General features: G+C 39.0%; 1 protein-coding gene across 10 annotated transcripts in view; it reads left to right on the top strand.

Moving 5' to 3' along the window:
• The window catches only part of DAB1 (DAB adaptor protein 1), a 654,787-nt gene that overhangs the window by 588,583 nt on the left and 44,746 nt on the right, over positions 1-21,458 (top strand). For 7 of the 10 annotated variants that reach the window (XM_083742749.1, XM_083742751.1, XM_083742754.1 and 4 more), the window contains 5 exons: positions 15,680-15,811; positions 17,544-17,663; positions 18,213-18,251; positions 19,808-19,873; positions 20,925-20,984. In XM_083742749.1, the coding sequence (XP_083598875.1) occupies positions 15,680-15,811; positions 17,544-17,663; positions 18,213-18,251; positions 19,808-19,873; positions 20,925-20,984 (417 nt within the window). The remainder of the gene's footprint in view (positions 1-15,679; positions 15,812-17,543; positions 17,664-18,212; positions 18,252-19,807; positions 19,874-20,924; positions 20,985-21,458) is intronic. The other 3 variants (XM_083742750.1, XM_083742758.1, XM_083742757.1) reach the window with 1 other exon arrangement.

The following is a 21,458-nucleotide window of genomic DNA, read 5'->3' as shown; positions in this document are numbered from 1 at the left end:
ATTTCTCTGTTTTAAATACTGGAATCAAATACCAAAATTGATTCGTGACGTAGATTCGCTGGCAGAGGAAGAGGAGTGGGGGGGGGAGCTCACTGCCCCCAGCAGCACGATCCTGGTGGGGTGCCATCGCGGCTCCCCCCCCCCCCCCCCCGTGCTGGGTGCCACACCACCGCAGGCAGTGTGCCATGCCCCCAGGATGTGCACCATGCCCTGTGGGCAGTGTGCCATGCCCCCGGGGGCCACGCCAGCCCCACTCCCGCCTGCTCTCCCCCCTGGTGCTGGAGCATGAAGCTCTGCCACTGCGTAGATCCAAGGTGTCTGGTGGACTAAATATAACCTTATGTTTCCTGGCTGAAGTAGGTAGTCATTCAGATTCCAGGGGTGGAGGGGGTGGGGGTGGGATAGAAAACATGATTTTTTTGCTGTTTTCATATTTTTGTTCCTTGCTTTTGTTATATGTGCCTATGAACTTGGAATGAACAGATATTCAATGATGCACTGGAAAGCTTGAGAGGGGGGGAATATATGAGAACTGTTCAATAATCAAATGAATTAAGTGATAATTTTGATTAAGAGAACAGAAAAACAACAACCCTGAAATCATGCTGTGCACAGTTGCTAAAGCGGGGGGGGGGGACACACTATATTTCTTCCTAAAATAAATAAATGTACCCAGGGAGCAAGAGACACTGCTTCAAAGCCATGAAAGAATCATTGCATGCATTTAAATACAAGGTGAGAGCAGCACAGTGTTAGAGACCCATTCAAAGACATCCTCTGATTTTGCAGCAAAAAGCCAGAAAAAGGGATAAGTAAAAGCAACTCAAAGGAGTTATGCCTGTTTTGAACTAAGCTGGTGTACTGAGTATTTAATTGTAATTTCTGCTTTGAGATTCAGATGAGAGAAAAAAGAATGAAGCTGAATGCTAAACCTAATCTACATGAAAATGAGAAGGGGCCAAAATCAGCTTTTGCATTTTATCCTGCCCATGAAGTCCTTGGATCTTTGTCCTGTGCAAACACTTCCCCAGCAGGGCTTTCCAATATGCCATCTTGCTTTAATTGAAAAAAAGAATTATTACAAGCTCCTAGGATTCAGCTTAGTTGTCGAACAATTCGGCTTCTGAACGCCACAAACCCAGAAGTGAGTGTTCTGGTTTGCAAATGTTTTTCGGAAGCCGAACGTCCAACACGGCTTCCAATTGAGTGCACAAAACTCCTGTAGCCAATCACAAGCCACACCTTGGTTTCTGAACGTTTTAGAAGTCTAACGGATTTCCAGAATGGATTCTGTTTGACCTCCGAGGTACGACTGTATTTTACAGGACAAGTGTGAGGCTGCACAATTTAATGCTAACTGATAATGCATAACGCATAACTCCACTCTTTCAGTTACATGCAATAAACCAGTGAAAACCCAGCCTGAATTCTTAACCATATTGAATGGATTTTTAATCTAGACAATAAGAATGCCTGCAATATGAAATTTATATCAATGATTTTAGTGTAAACACATTTCTAGATACCTTACTCATTTAGATCCTTGATCGTTTCTGTATAAAATGTTTTTTTGATGATGAGGATGTCAAATCTATCTACCTGGTTGTTTATGGTATATAATTATTCCATTTTATTTGAAAGTGTTTTCTGGCTGTGCCATTTACAGTATGCTATTGGGCTGGAGAAAACGCTCTAGAAATTCCTTGTGGAGAAGCTCACAAAAACATTTCCGTGGTTTATCAGTAGAGTTACTCCTTATGGAAGGTGTACTGGGATTGCAGATTTATTTTCCATTTATAGTTAAGCCATGTTTAAGAGGCCGGTTATCTGAAGAGAAGCCCATTCATATTTGGAGAATGTTCCAAGGTTACGACTTCCTTTCTCTTCTATACTTGCCTTCCAGGAGTGAGAAATTCTGTTGCCTATTGTGTGACACAACTGAATGAAAGGCTCCAGGTCACACAGATTCAGTGGTGGACCATTCATTTGCAGCCACATAGTGTTTTGCTAATTTTCGAGAGAATAAACAGCCCCTTCTGAGGAAAGAGTTCAATCATGTTCACGCTCAGAAGTCCTGCTTCCTGGCCCATTTTGTAGTCAGTTCTTCTATCAAACCACAAATTGGCATCCTGCTCTTTGTTCACTTTTTCTTTCTCTCTCCATGCTATCACATTCAATTTGTCCTCTTTTATTTGCTCACGAGCCGTGGAGTCATTGTGGTCTCGGCCAGGGTCTGTGCCTAAAATAATAAACTACTATGTTCATTGGAATGAAAGCGCCAAGTTAGCTTTGCCTTTCACATTTAAACTGCAGGATCTTTTCCTCTGCTGGCTGCATTAAAAAAAACCAACACAACACCTAGCAGTTAGAATTTAAAATCTTTATGTATTACTTATCTTTGTACCCATCTATGGTCAAAATGAGCAAATTAGATAAACGCATGTGAGATAAAATAATTTCCACTTGGCATGTTGTAAAACACTTCACAAACAGTATGTCAATGAAGTGTCACAAGGGCAACATTTTCCATACATAAAATCCACGTTTGTGCAAAACAATGCACAAAATTATTCTGAAATTATTAGTAAAAGTTTTCCATGCCACAGATGATGTGGCATTCAGAAAGTTCATACCAAATGTACAACAGCATATACAGTCATTTGCTTTCAAGTTGCTTTTCCCCCTTCAGAGTCAGAAGGTTAATGCTTTCTTTGTGTACTGCATGGACATTTAATCTTGGTCTGCCATATACATACCAGATTGAATGGGATGACATGTTGCATATTTGTGGTGGTTATCATGGTGAAACTGGCAGATGTCTTAGTTAAACCTGGATAAGACCTACAGTTGACCAAAGTGAAATGCTGAACAGTTGCGCACACAGAATGCAATAATTTATTCCAGACTTTTTCACAGAACTGGAGTATCCTGCTAAATTTCAGCTGGATGGGTGCAGTGGCTTTTCTGCAAATTTTAGGATTAGAATAACTTTCTATAAGCTATTCATCAAAAAATATCCATATTACCTATTGAAACATTCCATATCGCAGAAAAACAGACACACAGACTTTTAACAAAAATTGGGGGTGCAGAATATGAAGGGGTTAAATTTATAGTTGCAATAATTCCATCTGATTACAAGCTTGGCCTGTAAGTAACAGTAGCGATTTTCCTCTGTACCCTCTACTCACTCTGACCATGATGTTTCTTCTCTCTTTCCTCATCTTTCCACCCTGTCATTATGGCAGGCTTAGAGATGCTATTACCTTTCACTTTCAGCACATGGATATAGCTTCTTCTTATTCTTTTCATGGCTGGATTGCCAAGGTGGGTCCCTGCTTCAATACAAGCCATCTTACAGAGTTCCATTTCAGCTCTGCAAGCCCAGAATCCTTTCAAGGCATTTCTATTTGGGATTTGAAATTTGACCAAATCAGATCTTTACCATGTATTGCAGCATGTGGGTAGACATAACTGCTGGTTTGATGAATTTGTTGTGTAGACTGCTCAGTTGTGCTGTGTGCGTGTCATTAGACAAGACAGACAAGTTCCTAGATCATGTATAAGGATATCATGAAGGTGGTTTTCTGAACAAGATTTTCACCTGCAATTAGCATTATTCAATGTAGGATTAGTACCGCTCACTCATTTGTGCTGGGTTGTGTTCCATATCCCATGCATTATGCTTTGTTGAGCTGCATTGTTTCTGCAGGGTTTGCCTCTTACCTGCCAGAGAGTGCTGCCATTAATATTCTGAATAAATACCATCTTTTGTTTTATTTCATAGACACAGGGAAAGCTGCTGAAATATAATTAGCTGCTGTGTTTTAATCAGCTTTAGTTGTTCTGAAATAATTTCCATGCATTATCAGCATTATACAATCTGTTGTAACACCAAAAAAGCATGCATAATTGAGCCACCTGGTTTATTCTTTTAACAGTGCAACCCTACAAATGCCTACTGAGAAGTAAACCTGACTGAGTTCAGTGGGACTTACATGCATGTAAATGTGTAAAGCAGAAGGGGCCAACATGGTAGTCTCCAGATTTAGATTTCCAACTCCCATCAGCCCCAGTCAGCTTGATGATGGAAGTTGTAGTCCAGCAACATCTGGAGGGGACAGTGTTGGCTATCTCTGATCTGAGATGTACCTCGGTTCTCTTGCAGCCTTGGTAAGGAGTTGCCCAGAAGAGCCTACATGCCTTGGCCAGCCTCCTCTGGCAAGTAAGAAGAGCCTCCAGGAGTCTTACTAGAGAAGACTTTAAGGCTATTAACCACACCAGTATTAACAGATGTGTGCACAGGGAAGATGGCAAATAGAAATGCATATTAGCTAGTACATTTTGTGAACTTAAAGGTAAAGGGGACCCCTGACCTAATGGTCCAGTCGTGACCGACTCTGGGGCTGTGGCGCTCATCTTGCTTTATTGGCCGAGGGAGCCGGCGTACAGCTTCGGGGTCATGTGGCCAGCATGACCAAGCTGCTTCTAGCAAACCAGAGCAGCGCACGGAAACACCGTTTACCTTCCCGCCGGAGCGGTACCTATTTATCTACATGCACTTTGACATGCTTTCAAACTGCTAGGTTGGCAGGATTTTTTTGTGAAATCCTTTTGTGAACTTAGGGCTGGTTTAAAAAGAGGCTTCTTCTTCCTTAAGGAAATTCATGCCTTTGAGAATTTAACATTTTCCTGTACTTCTAGATAATAGCTGTCACCCCAAATGGAATATATGGCTCTTTTTCTGTTGGTGAGACAGATGCTATGGATTTAAGTAGTGGATGCATCTAGGAATGGATCTAGTAACAAATGGTGGTTGCCATTCTAATAAAATTGTGTAGAAGCTTCTAGCAGATTCCAGCTGGTGGATGAGGAGGATGACAGGACAGAAAGGGCTGTGAGTGGAGGGAAGTCACTTCCCATCCTTTGCACCTCCTGGGACACTCAACAAACCTGCTGCACCTGTGTGAGTGTAGCTGAATAGGACACAGCTGTAGGCAGCCTGAGTAAGTACCAGCTACCTTGGGCCTGTCCATAATTAACAAGTCTAGAGGGAGAGACTAGGCTGTTTCCATGAACTCCTCTTGTTGTGAGACTTTTGTGGGTGAGCTGAAAGTTTGTTTGGATTATGAGTGAGAAACCTGAAGTTGAGAGGAAAGAGTGTGTTTGAAGGAAAATGAACTGAAATTCATTTATATATGTGAGTAACTTTGTATTAATGTAACATTTTTATATGTAGCTGTATTTTTATAATATTGTCTGTTGTTGCCTTAGTTTTTTGTACATTGCTTAGAAGTATTTAAAATATATTGAGCGGTATGGAAATTAAATATTCAATCAATGTGCCACTAGGAAAATATGAACTCTTAATCTGGCATTTCTTCTGCTCATAATGGCCTGTGCATTGTCTGTCTTGTAATGCAGGGATAAAAAAAATGCCACTATTGCTTTATAATGAACCCTAGTCATTTCTTTTCCTGTATTTTATTGTATTGACTGAAACTACTATATTGGATCACACTTACGGAATTCTCTCCCAGGAAAATCTTGAGCCTTTATGACTTTTGAAAATGAAGTAGTTTCTAACCAGAATCTTCTATAAATTATATAGGGCAGTGCATGTTTCAACATTTATGGCTGTGAGTCTTCCCTTATTATTTATTAATGCTTCAAATCTGGAGTGCTATATGATTAGAAACCAGTTTGAACCTCTTGCGGTTGAATGAAATATAAACAGGGTAGAAAAAAATGATTTATATTGAAAATGGTAATAATGGAAGTAGGAGCATTGTTTCGTGTATATTTTGGGTGGTATTCAGTGCTAATGTTTCTCAGTTTTGACCCGTTGAAGTTAATGGACATGACTAACTTAGGTCCATTAATTTCAAAGGGTCTACTCTGAGTAGGACCTCGTTGAATATGACCCTAAGTATACAATACATTCTACTGGGGCCATGTCTAATACATTGTCTTCATGAAATGACTTTTAGGAGGTAACTTGAAGTGTGTGATATTTCTGTAATGTCCACAGAGATAAGGTGACACTTGTCTCTTTTGAAGTAAACTTCATTTGTTGAAAACTCTTCATTTTTCAATAAAGTAGCCTCAAATCTTAAGGATTTGAAATCTGTAGTTGCTCTTTGTGCTTCATAAACAGGACAGGATGGTACAAACTGTGTCTGCTTCTCCATTTAAACTTTGAAAATCTAGGAGACTACACAATCTTCACTATTAAGGGAGTGACTTTGTATGTAATACAGCTGCATGACTCTTTACATCAAAGTCTCACCTCTAGCTGAAGAACAGATCAAACTTCTTCACCTCTTCTGAGTTTCATTTGAGCCGAAAATCCAAATGCTCAGATCCATTTAAGTGCACTAGGACATTGTTCCTATATGATACATAGAGAACACTAGTGTGTGTGGAGGGGGAAAGACACCTTTAAAAATTTCTCCCATACTTTATCACCAAGATTTCACACAGTTGCCTAATAGCTTAGAGTCAAATATGATAGTCTTATAGAAGAATGAGTTAATTATAATGTGACCTCCCCTTTCCCTTCAGAAAAAGTTAAGCTTTTTTTGTTAAGCCATACCTTTTGTGGTTAGCATTAGAAAAATCTTTTAAGCCTCAGTTTCCCTTGTAAAAAAAAGCAACAATGGAAGCAATAGTGATCTGCCTCACATTGGTACTGAACAATCTAAATTCAGTGTAGGCATTTCGTCTTCTGCAGAAGAGCTATTCTTGCATTCTTATTTTACAGTCTCATATTTACAGGGGGCTGCCACCAGTCACTGTGGCAGATGGAGTTCCATGTCCTCTAGCTAACAGTGCAAAAGTGCCACTGGCATGTGCAAGACTGTATCATTGTCATATATTGCAATATGCATTGAAAGTCTTATATGAGCTATTTGAATAACTCTGAAAAGCCACGGGGCATTTCTTTCTGAGGGTCCAACCACTGCAGTTCTTTTGACAATGCATGGCATACAGTGAAACTGAATGGCTGGATTGTGCCCGGGGCCTGGTTTGACATTACATTTTACTTTTAAAAATCTGGATTTTGATATTTTTTTTAAAAAATGGGATCCTACTAGCAACTGCACAGTCATTTCTTTGGAGCACATCTGCAACATCAGTGTTAGTGATGGTTATAGAATCTTAGACAATTTTTTTATTCATTGATTAAAAATAATAAAGCCTGACCTTCATTTCATAGTTCCAGGATGTTTTATTATTAATTACAAAAACAGGCCAAAATGCAATGTAATGAAAATGGCAGCAGTAATAACAATAATAAAAATGTCACTGGCATGATTATTTGGAAGGGGCCTAAGGTATTGCATATCCTCAGCAAAGCCTTTGACTTTCAGCATTATTTTTCATACCGCAGACAAACGAATGGACAGCATTCGGTATTACCAGTGCCGGATTTACGTATAAGCTAAACAAGCTATAGCTTAGGGCCCCACTCTCTTGGGAGCCCCCCAAAAAATGAAAGTAAAAGAAAACCTGGATGTGCATTTCCAAAATATAAGATAAAAAAACAAATAAAATAAAACCTACATATAGCAACCTACATATAGTTTTATGTTGTGTAGGCTCCTATGATGTAAGTAATGGGCACCGCCTGCTAGCCTGCTCCCTAAAATATCACTAGTTTGCTCATTTCTCTATATAGAGTGCCTACATTCTGCATGTGCAAATGGCTTTAGATACCTATTAGGTCCATAAATTTCCATATACCATATATTCAACACAAAAAACAGTTGTTGACAAAGATCTTACTTTCAATGCATGGACCCTCTTCATATGATTAATATGTGAAGGAAGCTTTTGATAATTGCAGCTTAGGTAATTTCAAATAGGAATGTGAAGAGATGAAATTATTCAGGAAAGGATAGCAGCAGGCACATCAACTTAACTGAAAGGAACTGAAAGTAGAGGCTATACATTGGTGCCTCACAAGACGAAATTAATCCGTTCCGCGAGTCTCTTCGTCTTGTGGTTTTTTCGTCTTGCGAAGCACGGCTATTAGCGGCTTAGCGGCTATTAACGGCTTAGCGGTTTAAGAAAAAACTCGCAAGAACTCGCAAGACGTTTCGTCTTGCGAAGCAAGCCCATAGGGAAATTTGTCTAGCGAAGCAACGCAAAAACCGAAAAACCCTTTCTTCTTGTGCATTTTTCGTTTTGCGAGGCATTCGTCTTGCGGGGCACCACTGTAATTCTCCAGTCCATGCTAAGCAATCTGCATAACCAGTGTTCCATTTTCCCTTATATGCTGCATGGATAGGTAGATGATGTTTCATTCATAGAACTGCATTTATGGAAGGTCCCCCCCCCCCTTCTTTCTAAAGGAAGAAGATGTTGTTTATAGAAGATGCTATTAATAGAAATAGGATGATAGCCAACTAAGTCATACTTGAAGCAGATCCATTAAAATCAATGGACTTAGAATTTTATTGATTTCAGTGGCCATTCTCTGATTAATGTTATATATCACCCATAGATTATAAGACACAAATAATAGGCTTTAGCCAGCTCAAACAAAAGGTGATGGGCAGTCTGTCAGTCTTTTCAGAGTATTGAGATAATGTGCATGGGCCACAGCGATTCATAAATAAGATCTGAATTATTCACATTCTGTGGCAAGCTCTGAGAGCAAGTTAACACAAAATGTTCTGTGCCTATAATGCCCCTGCATATTTTATTGATATTTGTGTTCTGTTTGGTTTTGGCATGGACCTTTCTTTATGTAGCTTTACTGGGAGATTGGCTGCTTTAACTGGTTTCCTTTAGTATTAATTGCAACCTTAATACTGTGGTCTTTCAATAAATAAATTCCCTCATTAAAAACAGGGTAGCTGTGGTATTGTTGTTTCTTTGTCACAGAAGCTAACCCTCTTATTGGAAGTGATTCCTGGCCGTTCTAAGTGCTTAATTGATCAACTTGATTGATTTCACCATGACTTGAAGGCCACAGAAAAAGAAAGAAGGGGGCAGCGTGAGGAAAGGGATGAATGGCTTTATGACAGACTTCTAGAAGCTGGAGAGAAATGGGAAAATCAAGAGATTTTTGAAGTAGCTAGATCCATTCAATTTTGCCAATATAGTCAGGTATAAGTGGAGACAGAGAATATAAAATTAATAGCTAAGTGGATCCATGAGCAGAAGCCTCTGTAAAAGTAGTGGTGCAGTGGAATAAAATTTCAGATTGCATGGGAAAGATATAACAAAGTTTAATTGATAACCGGGAAGATTTCCCAGCCGAGTGCAAAGTGTTAGCATTAATCTTTGAAGCTGCAAATGTCTTCTAGCCAGGTTACCTGAAGGAGCATCCTCTCCTGTACATATCTACATAACAGCCCTTTCTCCATGCATAATGAGTTGAGACAGGCACTTTCTAGGGAGAGGACATTCTTGAAAGTGATATTCAAATTAATGATGGCACCTCGCCAGTGATGTTTGATACTGTGCTTATTCGTTTATTTTTATTGCATTTCTTAATTGCTTTCTACAAAAAAAAAAATCACTAAGTGACTTAACAATATAAAACACAACCAGTCAAAATCAGTTAATTTTTTTTTTTTGAGGGGGAGGCTTTTTTGATCTTCCTCTGCCCCAGCAACACTCAAGTCCAGACTGAACTATGTTAGGGGTGTTTTAGAACTTCAAGTGTCTGTGCTGGGTTTTAAAACCTATATTAGAAGGATTTCATGTGGTTTCTGTTGGCTTTTATGTGTTTATTTGTAGTGATTTCATTGCTTAGTTTAGTTTTTGTTTTTGGTTTCCTTTTTTAAAAATGACAACACTGTCCAGTTGAAGAACATTGTGGACAGGTGGTTAGTGAATAACTGCTTTTATCCTGCATTTTTATGTTCTGAGCCGCTTTGAGATCTACGGATGAAGCGCAGTACATTAAACAAACAAATCTCTTCTAGTACTACTTAGCAGAAGCAGCTCACCAAGTGGAGCAAAGTAACTATGCTAATTTACTAGCTGGATGGGTCACTGTTGCTTACCAATATGGGGAGGGGGCTGTGGAAGGGGGTAGTGTGGATGTCAGTGAAATACAAACACTCCAGAAGAGCCAATCCAGCACTCCTCCCAGAGCTGTATTATCTCCATGTTCTCTCATCCTTTAGCCCTCCAAGTAATTTGTACTTCACTTATAAATTGATAATGGGCTTGGAGACAAACTTAGGAAAGAGACTGTGAAAATTCAACATGTGAACATTATGAGGCTGGCTTCTAAGAGTGTGTGTGTGTGTGTGTGTGTGTGTGTGTGTGTGTGTGTGTGTGTAAGAGAGAGAGAGAGAGAGAGAGGAGGAGGAGGAGGAGGAGGAAAAAGAGATGATAGTTTGTAAGAAAGCCTCAACATTTTAATGGTGCTCTCCCTGTAGAACATCCTTCCATCAGATGTCAAGGAGATAAAGAACTACACAACTTTTAGAAGACACCCCTGTATTGGGAAGTTTTTAATGTCTGACATTTTACTATGTTTTCATACGTACTAGAACTGCACAGAGTGGCTTAGGAAATGGGTTTTGTACCAGATGGGTGGGGTGCAAATAATAAAGTTGTTGTTAATGCAAAGGCTAGTACAGGCATAGGCAAACTCAACCCTCCAGATGCTTTGAGACTACAACTCTCATCATCCCTGACCACTGGTCCTGCTAGTTAGGGATGATGGGAGTTGTAGTCCCAAAACGTCTGGAGGGGGTCGAGTTTGCCTATGCCTGGGCTAGTACTTAAACTATATTTCACGAAAGTCAAGGGGTAATTTTCATTTTATCTGTTTTGCAATTTAATTGTAGCCTATCAAATCCCAGGTGCAAGCAAGGGCATGAAAAAGCTGAAATTAATCAGCCATTTTGCAATGATAGGTCCATTCAGAGTTTCATAACTGGATTTCCAAAAATATATTCTAAAATTACTGTTTTTCTCAAAGTTCTCCATACATTATAATATGGGTGCAATAAGCAACACTTTATTAATCAGATAAGGCACTTTTTCACCTTCCTGTTTTCTTTCCTCCTTACCTCCCTCTGTATCAAGTTCTCATACAGCATATAAGAATAAAACCAGCAAAAGGCATTCATAAAAACACCATTAGAAACATCAATAAATACTGATGTTTTTAGCTTGTGGGTCTCCTGTCTCTTCCTCATTGTAAAGCTAATTTGACTCTGAATTACTTTCGTGAGAAGGATAAGTCTTTTCAATAGGGTTTGCTGGTGTGTTGTGTTAAACAGGAACCAATTCAGCTCCCCAGAAAAAAACTAAAATACTAAAAGTACTAAACATACAGTTGTAAGGGGAAAGAGGTGTATTCATTATCTGTCAACATTTCACATAAATATGTACAATTAAAAAGTTTATCCGATTTAATTGATGTCTAACAGTTTGATGTTTCTAATCAACATGCACCAGCGTTTTGTCATATCAGAGTCTGCAGTATAATATTTCATATCTCCTGTGCCAAGATAAAGTAAAATTTCATAGATTTTTTTTTTAATCTCTTGACAGTCATCTTTCTAAATACTCCTTAAATTAAATACAGACAAAGCTATTGCTGTAGGCATGCTTAACTTACTTCTTAATAGCCTGGTACAGTTTGCAAGGTAACACTTTGGCATCATCAGCCATTAGAGATGTAATGATTTTCCGATAGTTAATAAGGGTTCCCAAATAAATGTTTCCATCTGCCATCTCAGCATTGTAGGTGATATTTTTCCATGGCAGAATAATCTTTATGTCTAATTCCACAAGTAAGGAGTCTGATCATAGTTTAATTTCTCTGCAAACATTGCTTGGCAATCAATAAAGCGGTGTCAAAGAACTTTGATTGAATAGGAGCTTGAGATAACATTCTCCATAATATGCAATTGAGGAAGGGAAGATATTTAATTTCATGATTCAGAAGAAAGCCTGCAAATTGAGCACAGGAAAAGAAATTCTAATAAATCAATACAATTATATTATGTAAATAAGATTGCATCATTAATACGCTGGGGAACATGCAATTCTCATGAAGAATGGTTATACTACACCCTATAATTAACTTATTATGTCTGAAGTTATTGGCAATATGGCATAATATATATTTAGTAGGATGCAAGTGAGAGTCTATGGCCAGGGCCCTCTGGAAGTTATTGGACTCCCAACTCCCATCAGCCCTTGCCAGAATGGCTAGTGGTTAGAACTGATGGAAGTTGTCCAGGTTCCCCACCCCTCATTATTCCTATCCTTCCTCTGAATATTTTTGTGTTGATTTACAGTCTGTATGATTAGTAGATAAATGCTGACTTTTAGGGACACCACCTTCATGTCTCCAATAAGAACAGTGCATCCATTCCTTTCAGATATTTGATAATAGTGTTCTATACATAGTATTCATAGTATTCTTTACATAGTGTTCTTTTATAGTAATGTAGGATATATGAGTGATAAGTGTTCATATACAGGTGATTTGCTTGTGCTCACAGTGGCTTGTATAGCATCCATACTGCTGCGCTGCTGCTTAGTGGCTAAATCACAGCCTGGAACAATAACATAGTTTTGTATGCAGTTATTGTCCACTGAATTTTGCATTTCACCCTTTCTATTGGAATATAGAAACTGCTTTCTTTCTGTTTTACTTGTCTATGCATTGCAATGAAATGGTTTGCTTAGGAATCAGAATGACGCTAAGAGTGAATGCACTTGTAACCTTTTTTGTACTTTCTTATCTTATTTTGAAGTGGAAGACATTTTTAATGGGGGCGGGGGGAGAAACCTAGCAACTTTGAACAATGCCCCTGCAGGTACATAACTGATATTAGCTGTGACAATACAATAAAGTAATAAAGAAACTCACTGATTACAATCTTTAGTATATCATGCCTGTGAGAGGACTAGAATAAAACACTACAAGGAGAAGCTATAAGATATGTGGTGGCACAGAAATAAATGGAAGCCATGATGCTATAATACATTTTTTTAAAAATAAAATTAGAAACCCTTGCTTGTTACACTTTCTAAGTAAGTTTGTACATACTCATGGTCTCCTAAATAATAACCAGTCTAGACTGCTTAGATGATTGGAAGCTTCCAGTTGATATATTTTCTGTGGTGACTAGCACAAGTATTTTCTGTTGATTAGTCCAAGCAACATACTAGAGCAGGCTTCCTCAACCTCAGCCCTCCAGATGTTTTTGGCCTACAACTCCCATGATCCCTAGCTAGCAGGACCAGTGGTCAGGGATGATGGGAATTGTAGTCTCAAAATATCTGGAGGGCCTAGGCTGAGGAAGGCTGTACTAGAGATCTGTGAACTGTCCCCTTCCAAAATTATCTGAAATCCCATGTCATGTGTGCAGACGTCCATTTTCTCCCTTGCAGCCCTAGCAAATACATTGTGTGGTACACAATGAGCTGCAGGGAGGAGGACAGGAAGGGGAAGTCCTTTGGGTGAGTAAAAGTCTGTCCTGCTTGCATTGAAAATCATCCATAGTAAGAAATTCTAGTTCTAGGTTTGCTTTTTTTACCAGGCATGGTTTATCTTTCTTTCAGAAAGGAAGAGGACCTCTGTAAAAGCAAAAACTTACATGTCAGCCAATATCAATCTAGCGATAGATATTTCTTGGCCAATGTGGTTCCCATTACTGAAGGACAAGAACACTAAGAGGTCTGCCTAAGTTGACATGAATATTGATTTCCCTCTCTCTTCACAGAAATCACCACTCAGTAAACCCACTTTGATTAATGGGTCAGCAGCTAGTTTATCCAGATGTTCAAATGTTCATCATAACATGTGGCCCATAGAAATCTATTGCTGGATAAAAAGTGCAGATAACTAGAAGATTAATATTAGCAAAGATATGGATCATTTTAAAGCAATGTCTGAGGATTTGGTTTGTTTGCATCTGTAAATATTTTGCCCTGATACTGCCTTTGACTGGAGGTAGATTTTTATCAGTTCAGTTTTATTAGGATGCAACAATGATGCAGAAGGGTTTTGTAAGAATATTTTCTGGATTTGTTTTTTACTGCATTTTGTAGAGCTTCACAATATAAAATCCAAGCACCTAAAGTTCACATTTGCTGTCTCTCTGCATACAAAGCAATGTGCAACATCTGACACACACAAAAATGCTGAGAGGAATCCCCCCCCCCCGATTCTAATTAAATATTACTAATTAAACATAAAGTGATGCTTCTTTTTATGGAAGGCAAATTTGGGCAGAAAGGGTACTATTAGTCACAAATAAACATGTATGTGTCAGTGCAGTAAGCAGGAGGCTATATGGAGCAGTGAAATTGCAGAGCTGAACTCTCCTCTGTGCCAGACAAAAGTCTTTTACGTGTTGAAAAGTAAGAAGAGCTATTACTTAGCTGGGTGATGAAAACTGAAAAGTTACCGCTATCTGGAAGTGATAACCCTGCTACTGTTTGCACTAATAGATGGCCTTCCGTTTCTGGAAACAGTGAAAAGCCCTTTCAGTTGGGGTACAACAAACACGTTGACAAGTTACTATTGTACTAGCATGTTCTGCGCAGACCTACACATGTTTGTTCACATTTCTAGGCTAAGTGTATTTGCTTGCAGGTTGTAATTGGAGGCTGCTGACCACCTGCTGACCACACACACAGTCTGTGACAGTCTGCAAGGCACAAAAGATTGCTAAAGGAGCTGTTAACAGCAGAAGCACATGAGAAAATAGCCACAGATTCACAGAACTGTAGAATTGGAAGAGACCCCGAGGGTCATCCAGCCCAACCTCCTATAATGCAGGAATCTCAACTTAATTGTACATGTACATCCAGCCTCTGCTTAAGAACCGTCAAGGAAGCAGAGTCCACCACCTCCCATGGAAGTCTTTCCCACTGTCACACAGCTCTTACTGTCAGAAAGTTCTTTCTGATGGTTAGTCTCAATTTCCTTTATGGTAACTTGAATCTATTGGTTCAGGTCCTAGCTTCTAGAGTAGGAGAAAACAAGTTTGCTCCATCTTCCACCTGACAGCCCTTTAGATATTTAAAGATTGCTATCATATCTCCTCTCAGTCTCTTCTTTACCAGGCTTAACATACCCAGCTCCTTCAATCATTGAACTTAAGTGTTAGTTTCCAAACCCTTGATTATCTTGGTCACCTTCCTCTGCACATGTTCCAGCTTGTCAATATCACGATTGTGGTGCCCAGAACTGGATGCAGTACTCCAGGTGTGGTCTGACCAAGGCAGAATAGAGTGGTACTATTACTTCCCTTGACTGGGACACTATACTGTTGATGTGCCCAGGACAGAACCCTGAGGGGATGAGTAACCATCAGTGAGCACTCTACATTGAAAGTCCTGAACTGTGAGGTAGCAGTGAAGGAACCTGTGGTGACAGACAGGGAAGGTTTGTTGTTGTTGTTGGCATCTGTCTGTCTTGGGAGACACTGAAAGAGTGCGCCTTTGGGGGTAATCTGACTGAACACTAATCACTGGATGAAATGCATACAAAACATGAAAATGGTTGTAAGTGTAATATCAAATCAATAAAAATAGCTTTGAAGAATCTATACCTTGCTTTTTATTGAAACATCATTGTCATTCAGGTGTACCCTCGCAGAGGTAAATTACATGCCTCAGTAAAAAATGTGAACTTTGGTAAAATATGCCCTGTGCTTCTTTGCTTTTTGTTTATGAACAGCTACTACAGCACCATCATGCAGTTCATGAAATTTCATACATCGCAAAGGATATCACAGACCATCGGGCCTTCGGATATGTGTGCGGAAAGGAAGGGAATCATAGATTTGTGGCAATAAAAACAGCCCAAGCAGTAAGTATCAAGATTATTGTCATTTTCTGCAGTTTAACTCAGTTTGATAGCTCTGTCTAGAACAGTGCTGCTTTGAAAGGGCAGCCTGTAAGCATTGTTTATGCAGTATATAATGCTGTCAGAAGTGCATGCATAAATGTTCTGAGATGGCAGTTTAGCAATACCAGTCCTGGAAAGAAAGAAATACAATTCACCCTTCTCAATTTTTTTCTTGATGTATTCCTTCTAATTAGTAATTATTTTCCTTTCTAATTAAACTGGAAACACTAGCTGAATACAAATAAGTTTACTTAGGGTCCTAGACTCATTTAGATAGAAAATGATGGAAAACAAATAGCTACTTAGCATAGTCTACTCTCATTTCATTGTATTAGAAACCACTAATAAATATAAGCAATGCCTTTTATGCTCATAATTATAATTACCATTAATCTGCAAATATAATTAGCTTATATAAGAATGAACCTTTGCCTAGTTAAAGTTTGCAGCTAGACCAATATAAACAAGGTATTTAATTCAATGAGAAAGGGTGTGTTTTGGAGTGTTTTAAAATGCCTAAGGCTGCCATCCTAAGAACTCAATTTGAATAACCAAGTTAAGCTAGAGTAGTGTAGATTTAGTCACATTGACTTCAGGCACAGGCTAGACATTGTTATGAAAGTTCCAATATGGCTGTGGAAGCCTATCTTCAGTAACTTTTGACTTGTAGATTTAACCCAGGATTTAACTCATTTCCACAAAACTTTAATTGGTGTCTGCCATTAAGTAGGAACAAATGGACTTAAATCTACAATTTCCACCCTGAGATGGAACCTGAGATGAACCTGTGGTTCATTTTGGAATTGGTTTGGCTGGTATGAGATTTGTTGGCAAGCATTTGGAAAAAGCTCACCTGAGAACTCTCTTTCATCTCATAATGTTGCTACATGCACATTATGATATTGTTCCCCTGTCACTTAGCAACTGCACCTTGGTTCAATCTTCCAGCAGTTTTCCCACAGCACTAGCCATGACAGAGAGTTGCTTTGAAGTTCACTCACTCTGTGCACCCAAATACATGCACATAGGAACAAGAGAGGGATTTGGATATAGATAGGGAGCAACAATCACATAAAGCATTCTCAAGAAGCCATCAAGAGAATTGACCTCACTTCAGTTGGGTTGACCGGTCATGTAATTCCAGGAAACAATGATAGTTTCATTAGCAGTGGGGAAATTAAAATTAGATAACATGCGCATGCATCCACAAAGCAGCTGGCTTTGTAGGTCACATAATTTCACATTGATCAATGACAATGACACTGAGAATAAAGAGCTAACGTTAAAGGACTTCTGCCCAGGTGCTTACATATCAGCTGGTCTTGTCTTGACATGGCCTAATGATCATTAAGAAAGCAAGAGCAGAACCTCTTAATGTTTGAAGCCAGAGAAGAACTTCCAGCAGAAATGTTGCCAAGTTTGCATTACAGCCAAACATTACAAACTATACAGATTCATTATATGGATCAGATGATTTCATACTTCAGTACTAACACTAATTTCAATGTAATAATTTAAATGGTTTACTCACAAGTAAGAGTATAAGAATCCATTGATGCATCTAAATGAATTCATTATACCGTTACTAAATAAAATTGTTTTTAAGACCATCTGTTTCATTAGGAAAGGTCACATTTTGTTTGCTAGTCGTCTTTCCCATATTATTGAAATACTCTTAATTTGTTTTATGTAGGCGGAGCCTGTAATTCTGGATTTACGAGACCTCTTTCAACTCATTTATGAATTGAAACAAAGGGAAGAGCTGGAAAAAAAGGCACAAAAAGATAAACAGTGTGAACAAGCAGTGTATCAGGTATCTAATTATTTTTTAATAGAAGTGTACACTGATGAAGTGACAAAGCAACTACTGAGAATTTGGGACTGTTGTGCTAAGACATCCTAGGAACAAAGAATAAAACTGATATTTTGCCACAGAAAGTTTGAATCATGCCAACCTATGCTCTTACCTGTACCATTAAATGGGTGGGTCTTATGCTGCTGAGCACTGGTAACTGGTTACTAGATTCAGTGGATAGAAGGTTTACAGGTTCCACTGCTGTCTGTGAATATTGCTGTTATCAGTAGTGCCATAATACAATTTGGCAGTGATTGAGAATAACAAAGCTGAGCACAGTAGACATACAAAATGGTTGCATGAATATTTAATTTGTGATATTTAAAACTGGAAGAATTTCAGAGTATTCCTTCTTAATGTGCGCCTTCATATATGCAATGCAAGGTTGAGTAGACATCTAGCCCTCCTTTACTGAACAATGTGCAATATCTTTCCTCAATATTTGGCTCTTGTACACCTGCTGTTCACTTTCTTTCCTTTTTGTCTCTTCTACTTTCTTTGCGATAGACAATTTTGGAGGAAGATGTAGAAGATCCTGTTTACCAGGTAATTTCTGAAGCTTTATAAAAACAGAGTTTCAGAAATAGTTAAGGATGTGATTAAGCCTTTAAGCTGAGTGACAGTGCTAAAAAAAGAAATATAATTTAGGTGTCTAATAAGTCAGCTATAAAAATTATAAAATATCTTCAAAACACTGATTTACAGGTAGTATTCTTAATACTAAATTCTGAATGCATTACAGTAATACTGCAATCTTTTAGTACCCGGGAGGACATTCTGAGGCCATTCCGAGGATTTTTAAGATTTGCCTTCTTGGAGAAGGCAATCAAACTTATATGCGTCTTCAGTGAAGCTATGGAAGGGTCTGTAGCAGTGTCCCACTGACAGTAGAGATGGGGCACTGGGGGTGGCATGCTGCAAGCAGCAGTGGATCAAGCCCTCCAATCCTCAAAAAACACCCCAGGAATGGGAGAGAAACTATGCTAGCCCTGAAAGTTGTGCATTTCACTCTCTTCCATCAGAATAAATGGGATACACATGGGGAGAATAAAGGGAAAAAATCAATGAGCCAAGAAGGCCACAGGAAAAGGCTATGCCTTTGGCGCTGCTTTTCAGGCTGCATCATAAAACAGAGTTTCATTTTAGGAAGCCATTTGAAGTAGAGCCACTGGTGCTGGGAGTGCCCTTGCAAATAGGCGAGCTGCATTTTATGAAGCGGTTTGAATGCAAACCGCTTCAAAAAGGTACAAGCAAGACTCCTCAGCTGGGGCTTCTTTTCAGTGCTGCTTAGCTGATAAGCCATGACAAGGAGCCCCACTTGCAAAAAGAAAAACCCAGATGCTCACTTTAAACTTCCCATTGTTCTGTTGTGACCTTACGACACCTGTGTGGGGCAGGTGGCCGTGGGTTGCGGGACATAGCCACACTGAGACCAGTGCTCTGAGCCAGATTTCCCTGCCACTAATTTAAGAAGGCGACAATGATAGTCAACTTTTTGTTTCATGCAAATTGCATTTCCTTTAATAAATTTCACCTTCAAAAATAAACACTTGTTCATAACTGATCTTGTTGACTATGGAACCGCCCAGAGACCTCCAGGTATAGGGCGGCATATAAATTCAATAATAATTAATAATAATGTTACGTACTCAAATATAGTGTAAAAAATAGCCCCCTATTGGAAACTCGAAGCTGAAATTTAACTCATTGCACTTGCTAATTTTCCCTCCTTCCCTCAAACAGATTAAAAGTGCCCTCAGCAGCCCAGGGCCTTCTTTATGATCCCACAGAAGTCCACAGTAAAAATTCCCAGTAGCTGCTGTGGGAACAGAATTGAGCCTTTGGTTGTATCTCCGTTGGGAAAACAGCAGGAAACTTGTCAAATGACAATTAGCAAAGTTCCATTTCTCCTTTATTTCTCTTCCATAAAAGAAGGTTGCATGATATGCCTTTCAGCAAAAGTCAATTGCTCCTAAGCCAGCCTGTACTTTGAACCTGCTTCTTTACTGCTTGTCTATGGTTATTTCTTCTGAAGTTCCAAATTGCCTTTTTTCTTTTCTGATTCATCTTTGACCTTTCCTCCTTTGCTGCTGATGTAATAGTACATTGTGTTTGAGGCTGGACATGAGCCAATCCGTGAGCCTGAAACAGAAGAAAACATTTATCAGGTATAGAATTGCTCCATCTGTGTTCTCATTGCCTCCAGCAGTCAGTCAAGCACATTTCATAGACCAAAGTTCCTTTTAAGCATTTTCATTTATCCCAATGACATGTGTACCATTTCATACTCATGCAAGTACAGATATAATTTGTATGGTGTGATTTCTCTAATAACTTGTTTCTTTTTTATCCACCTCAGCCTTTTTTATGTTGGTATATATTATTTATATTGCCTTGAAAGCTTTACCCTGAATATTGTGTATAACATAGAAAAAAGTTTTAGTTTAATTTCTGTTGGACACATTGGTGTTAACTTATCGTATATAGACTACATACTTTTCAGCTCTAAACTAAGTATTCTCCCCATTAACAAACCTATATTTGAGTGGTATAAAGTAGGTCATTGTCAGCCCTCTCAAAGAAGCACAGTAATTGGCTGAAAACCAAGCTTTGACTTGTATTGTGACTCACAACTATAAACTACCCCTTGCTGCTTCTGATATTGTGCAGGGTGTTGCTTGGTGAGATGTTGTGTCTAGATCACTCATTACCTTCCAAAATGTACAAGACCATTGGCATGAGCATTGGGCAGCACTAAATTACTGTTTTAAAAGGTGAAATTGACCAACTGTTACAAATGTGGATCTGAAACTGATATTTTAACCAGTAGATGCTCAAAGACTAGATATATACTGTAAATTAAAATTAACTGTTTGTAGAAGTTTTAGTTCATTTCTGAGGAATATATATTTTGATGGTTTTGTTTACTTCAATTGGCTGTTTGGCAGGAGTGCCAGTTGGATAAATGGGCATCTTTCCAGAGAGCTGGGCCTGTTGGGAAAACCCATATGGCCATGATCTCAGAAATGGGGATTATGGCGTACCTGGGTTCTGAGGACTGTCTCTGGCTATGGTGATCTGTCTCTATCACTACAATAAGAAAGTATCAGTTTTGCACAAGTGCAGGATCATGCATAGCACTCTTCAAGCTACCAACTACACCTCTCAATATTTGTATGTTTACCTTAATCCTAACTACATTTTTATTTATTACTACAGGTTCCTACTAGCCAAAAGAAGGAAGGTGTTTATGATGTGCCAAAAAGTCAACCTGTAAGTGTAAGTATATGCCATTCAAAGCAGGAGTAACAAGTTTTCAATAGTTCTTCAACACTCACAGGTTTGTCTTCCTATATACATAAAAATGTAAGGCTGTCATTGTGCATCCTCCATTGCAGGTTTTGTAGTGCTGTATCAAAGTGCTGGGTTTCCATGAATAAAAACCCAAGAGGCCCAAGGGAAAGTGAGCTTTTGCAGTTTCATGGGGTGGGAAGGAAAAGCTCTATGGGTTGCTGTGCGGGGAATCACAGGGAGGTTGGCGAGCAGAGTAATGCAGGTCCTCGTGTGGCAGAGTTACCATAGAAGATTTTCTAATGCATCACACTCTAGGGAAAACAAAGACAATTTACATATCCATAAACTAAAATTCCACATTGTCCTCTGCTACTTTATATACTGCATTGTAACAAACACTAAACATAGGAAAAATGGGGGGTGAAGTCGATGACAGATCACAAAGCCAAGAGCCAAGCC

Source organism: Podarcis gaigeae (genome assembly GCF_964106915.1).
Source record: "Podarcis gaigeae genome assembly, chromosome: 6".
Lineage (NCBI taxonomy): Eukaryota > Metazoa > Chordata > Lepidosauria > Squamata > Lacertidae > Podarcis > Podarcis gaigeae.
This window is presented reverse-complemented; position numbering and strand designations above follow the sequence as displayed.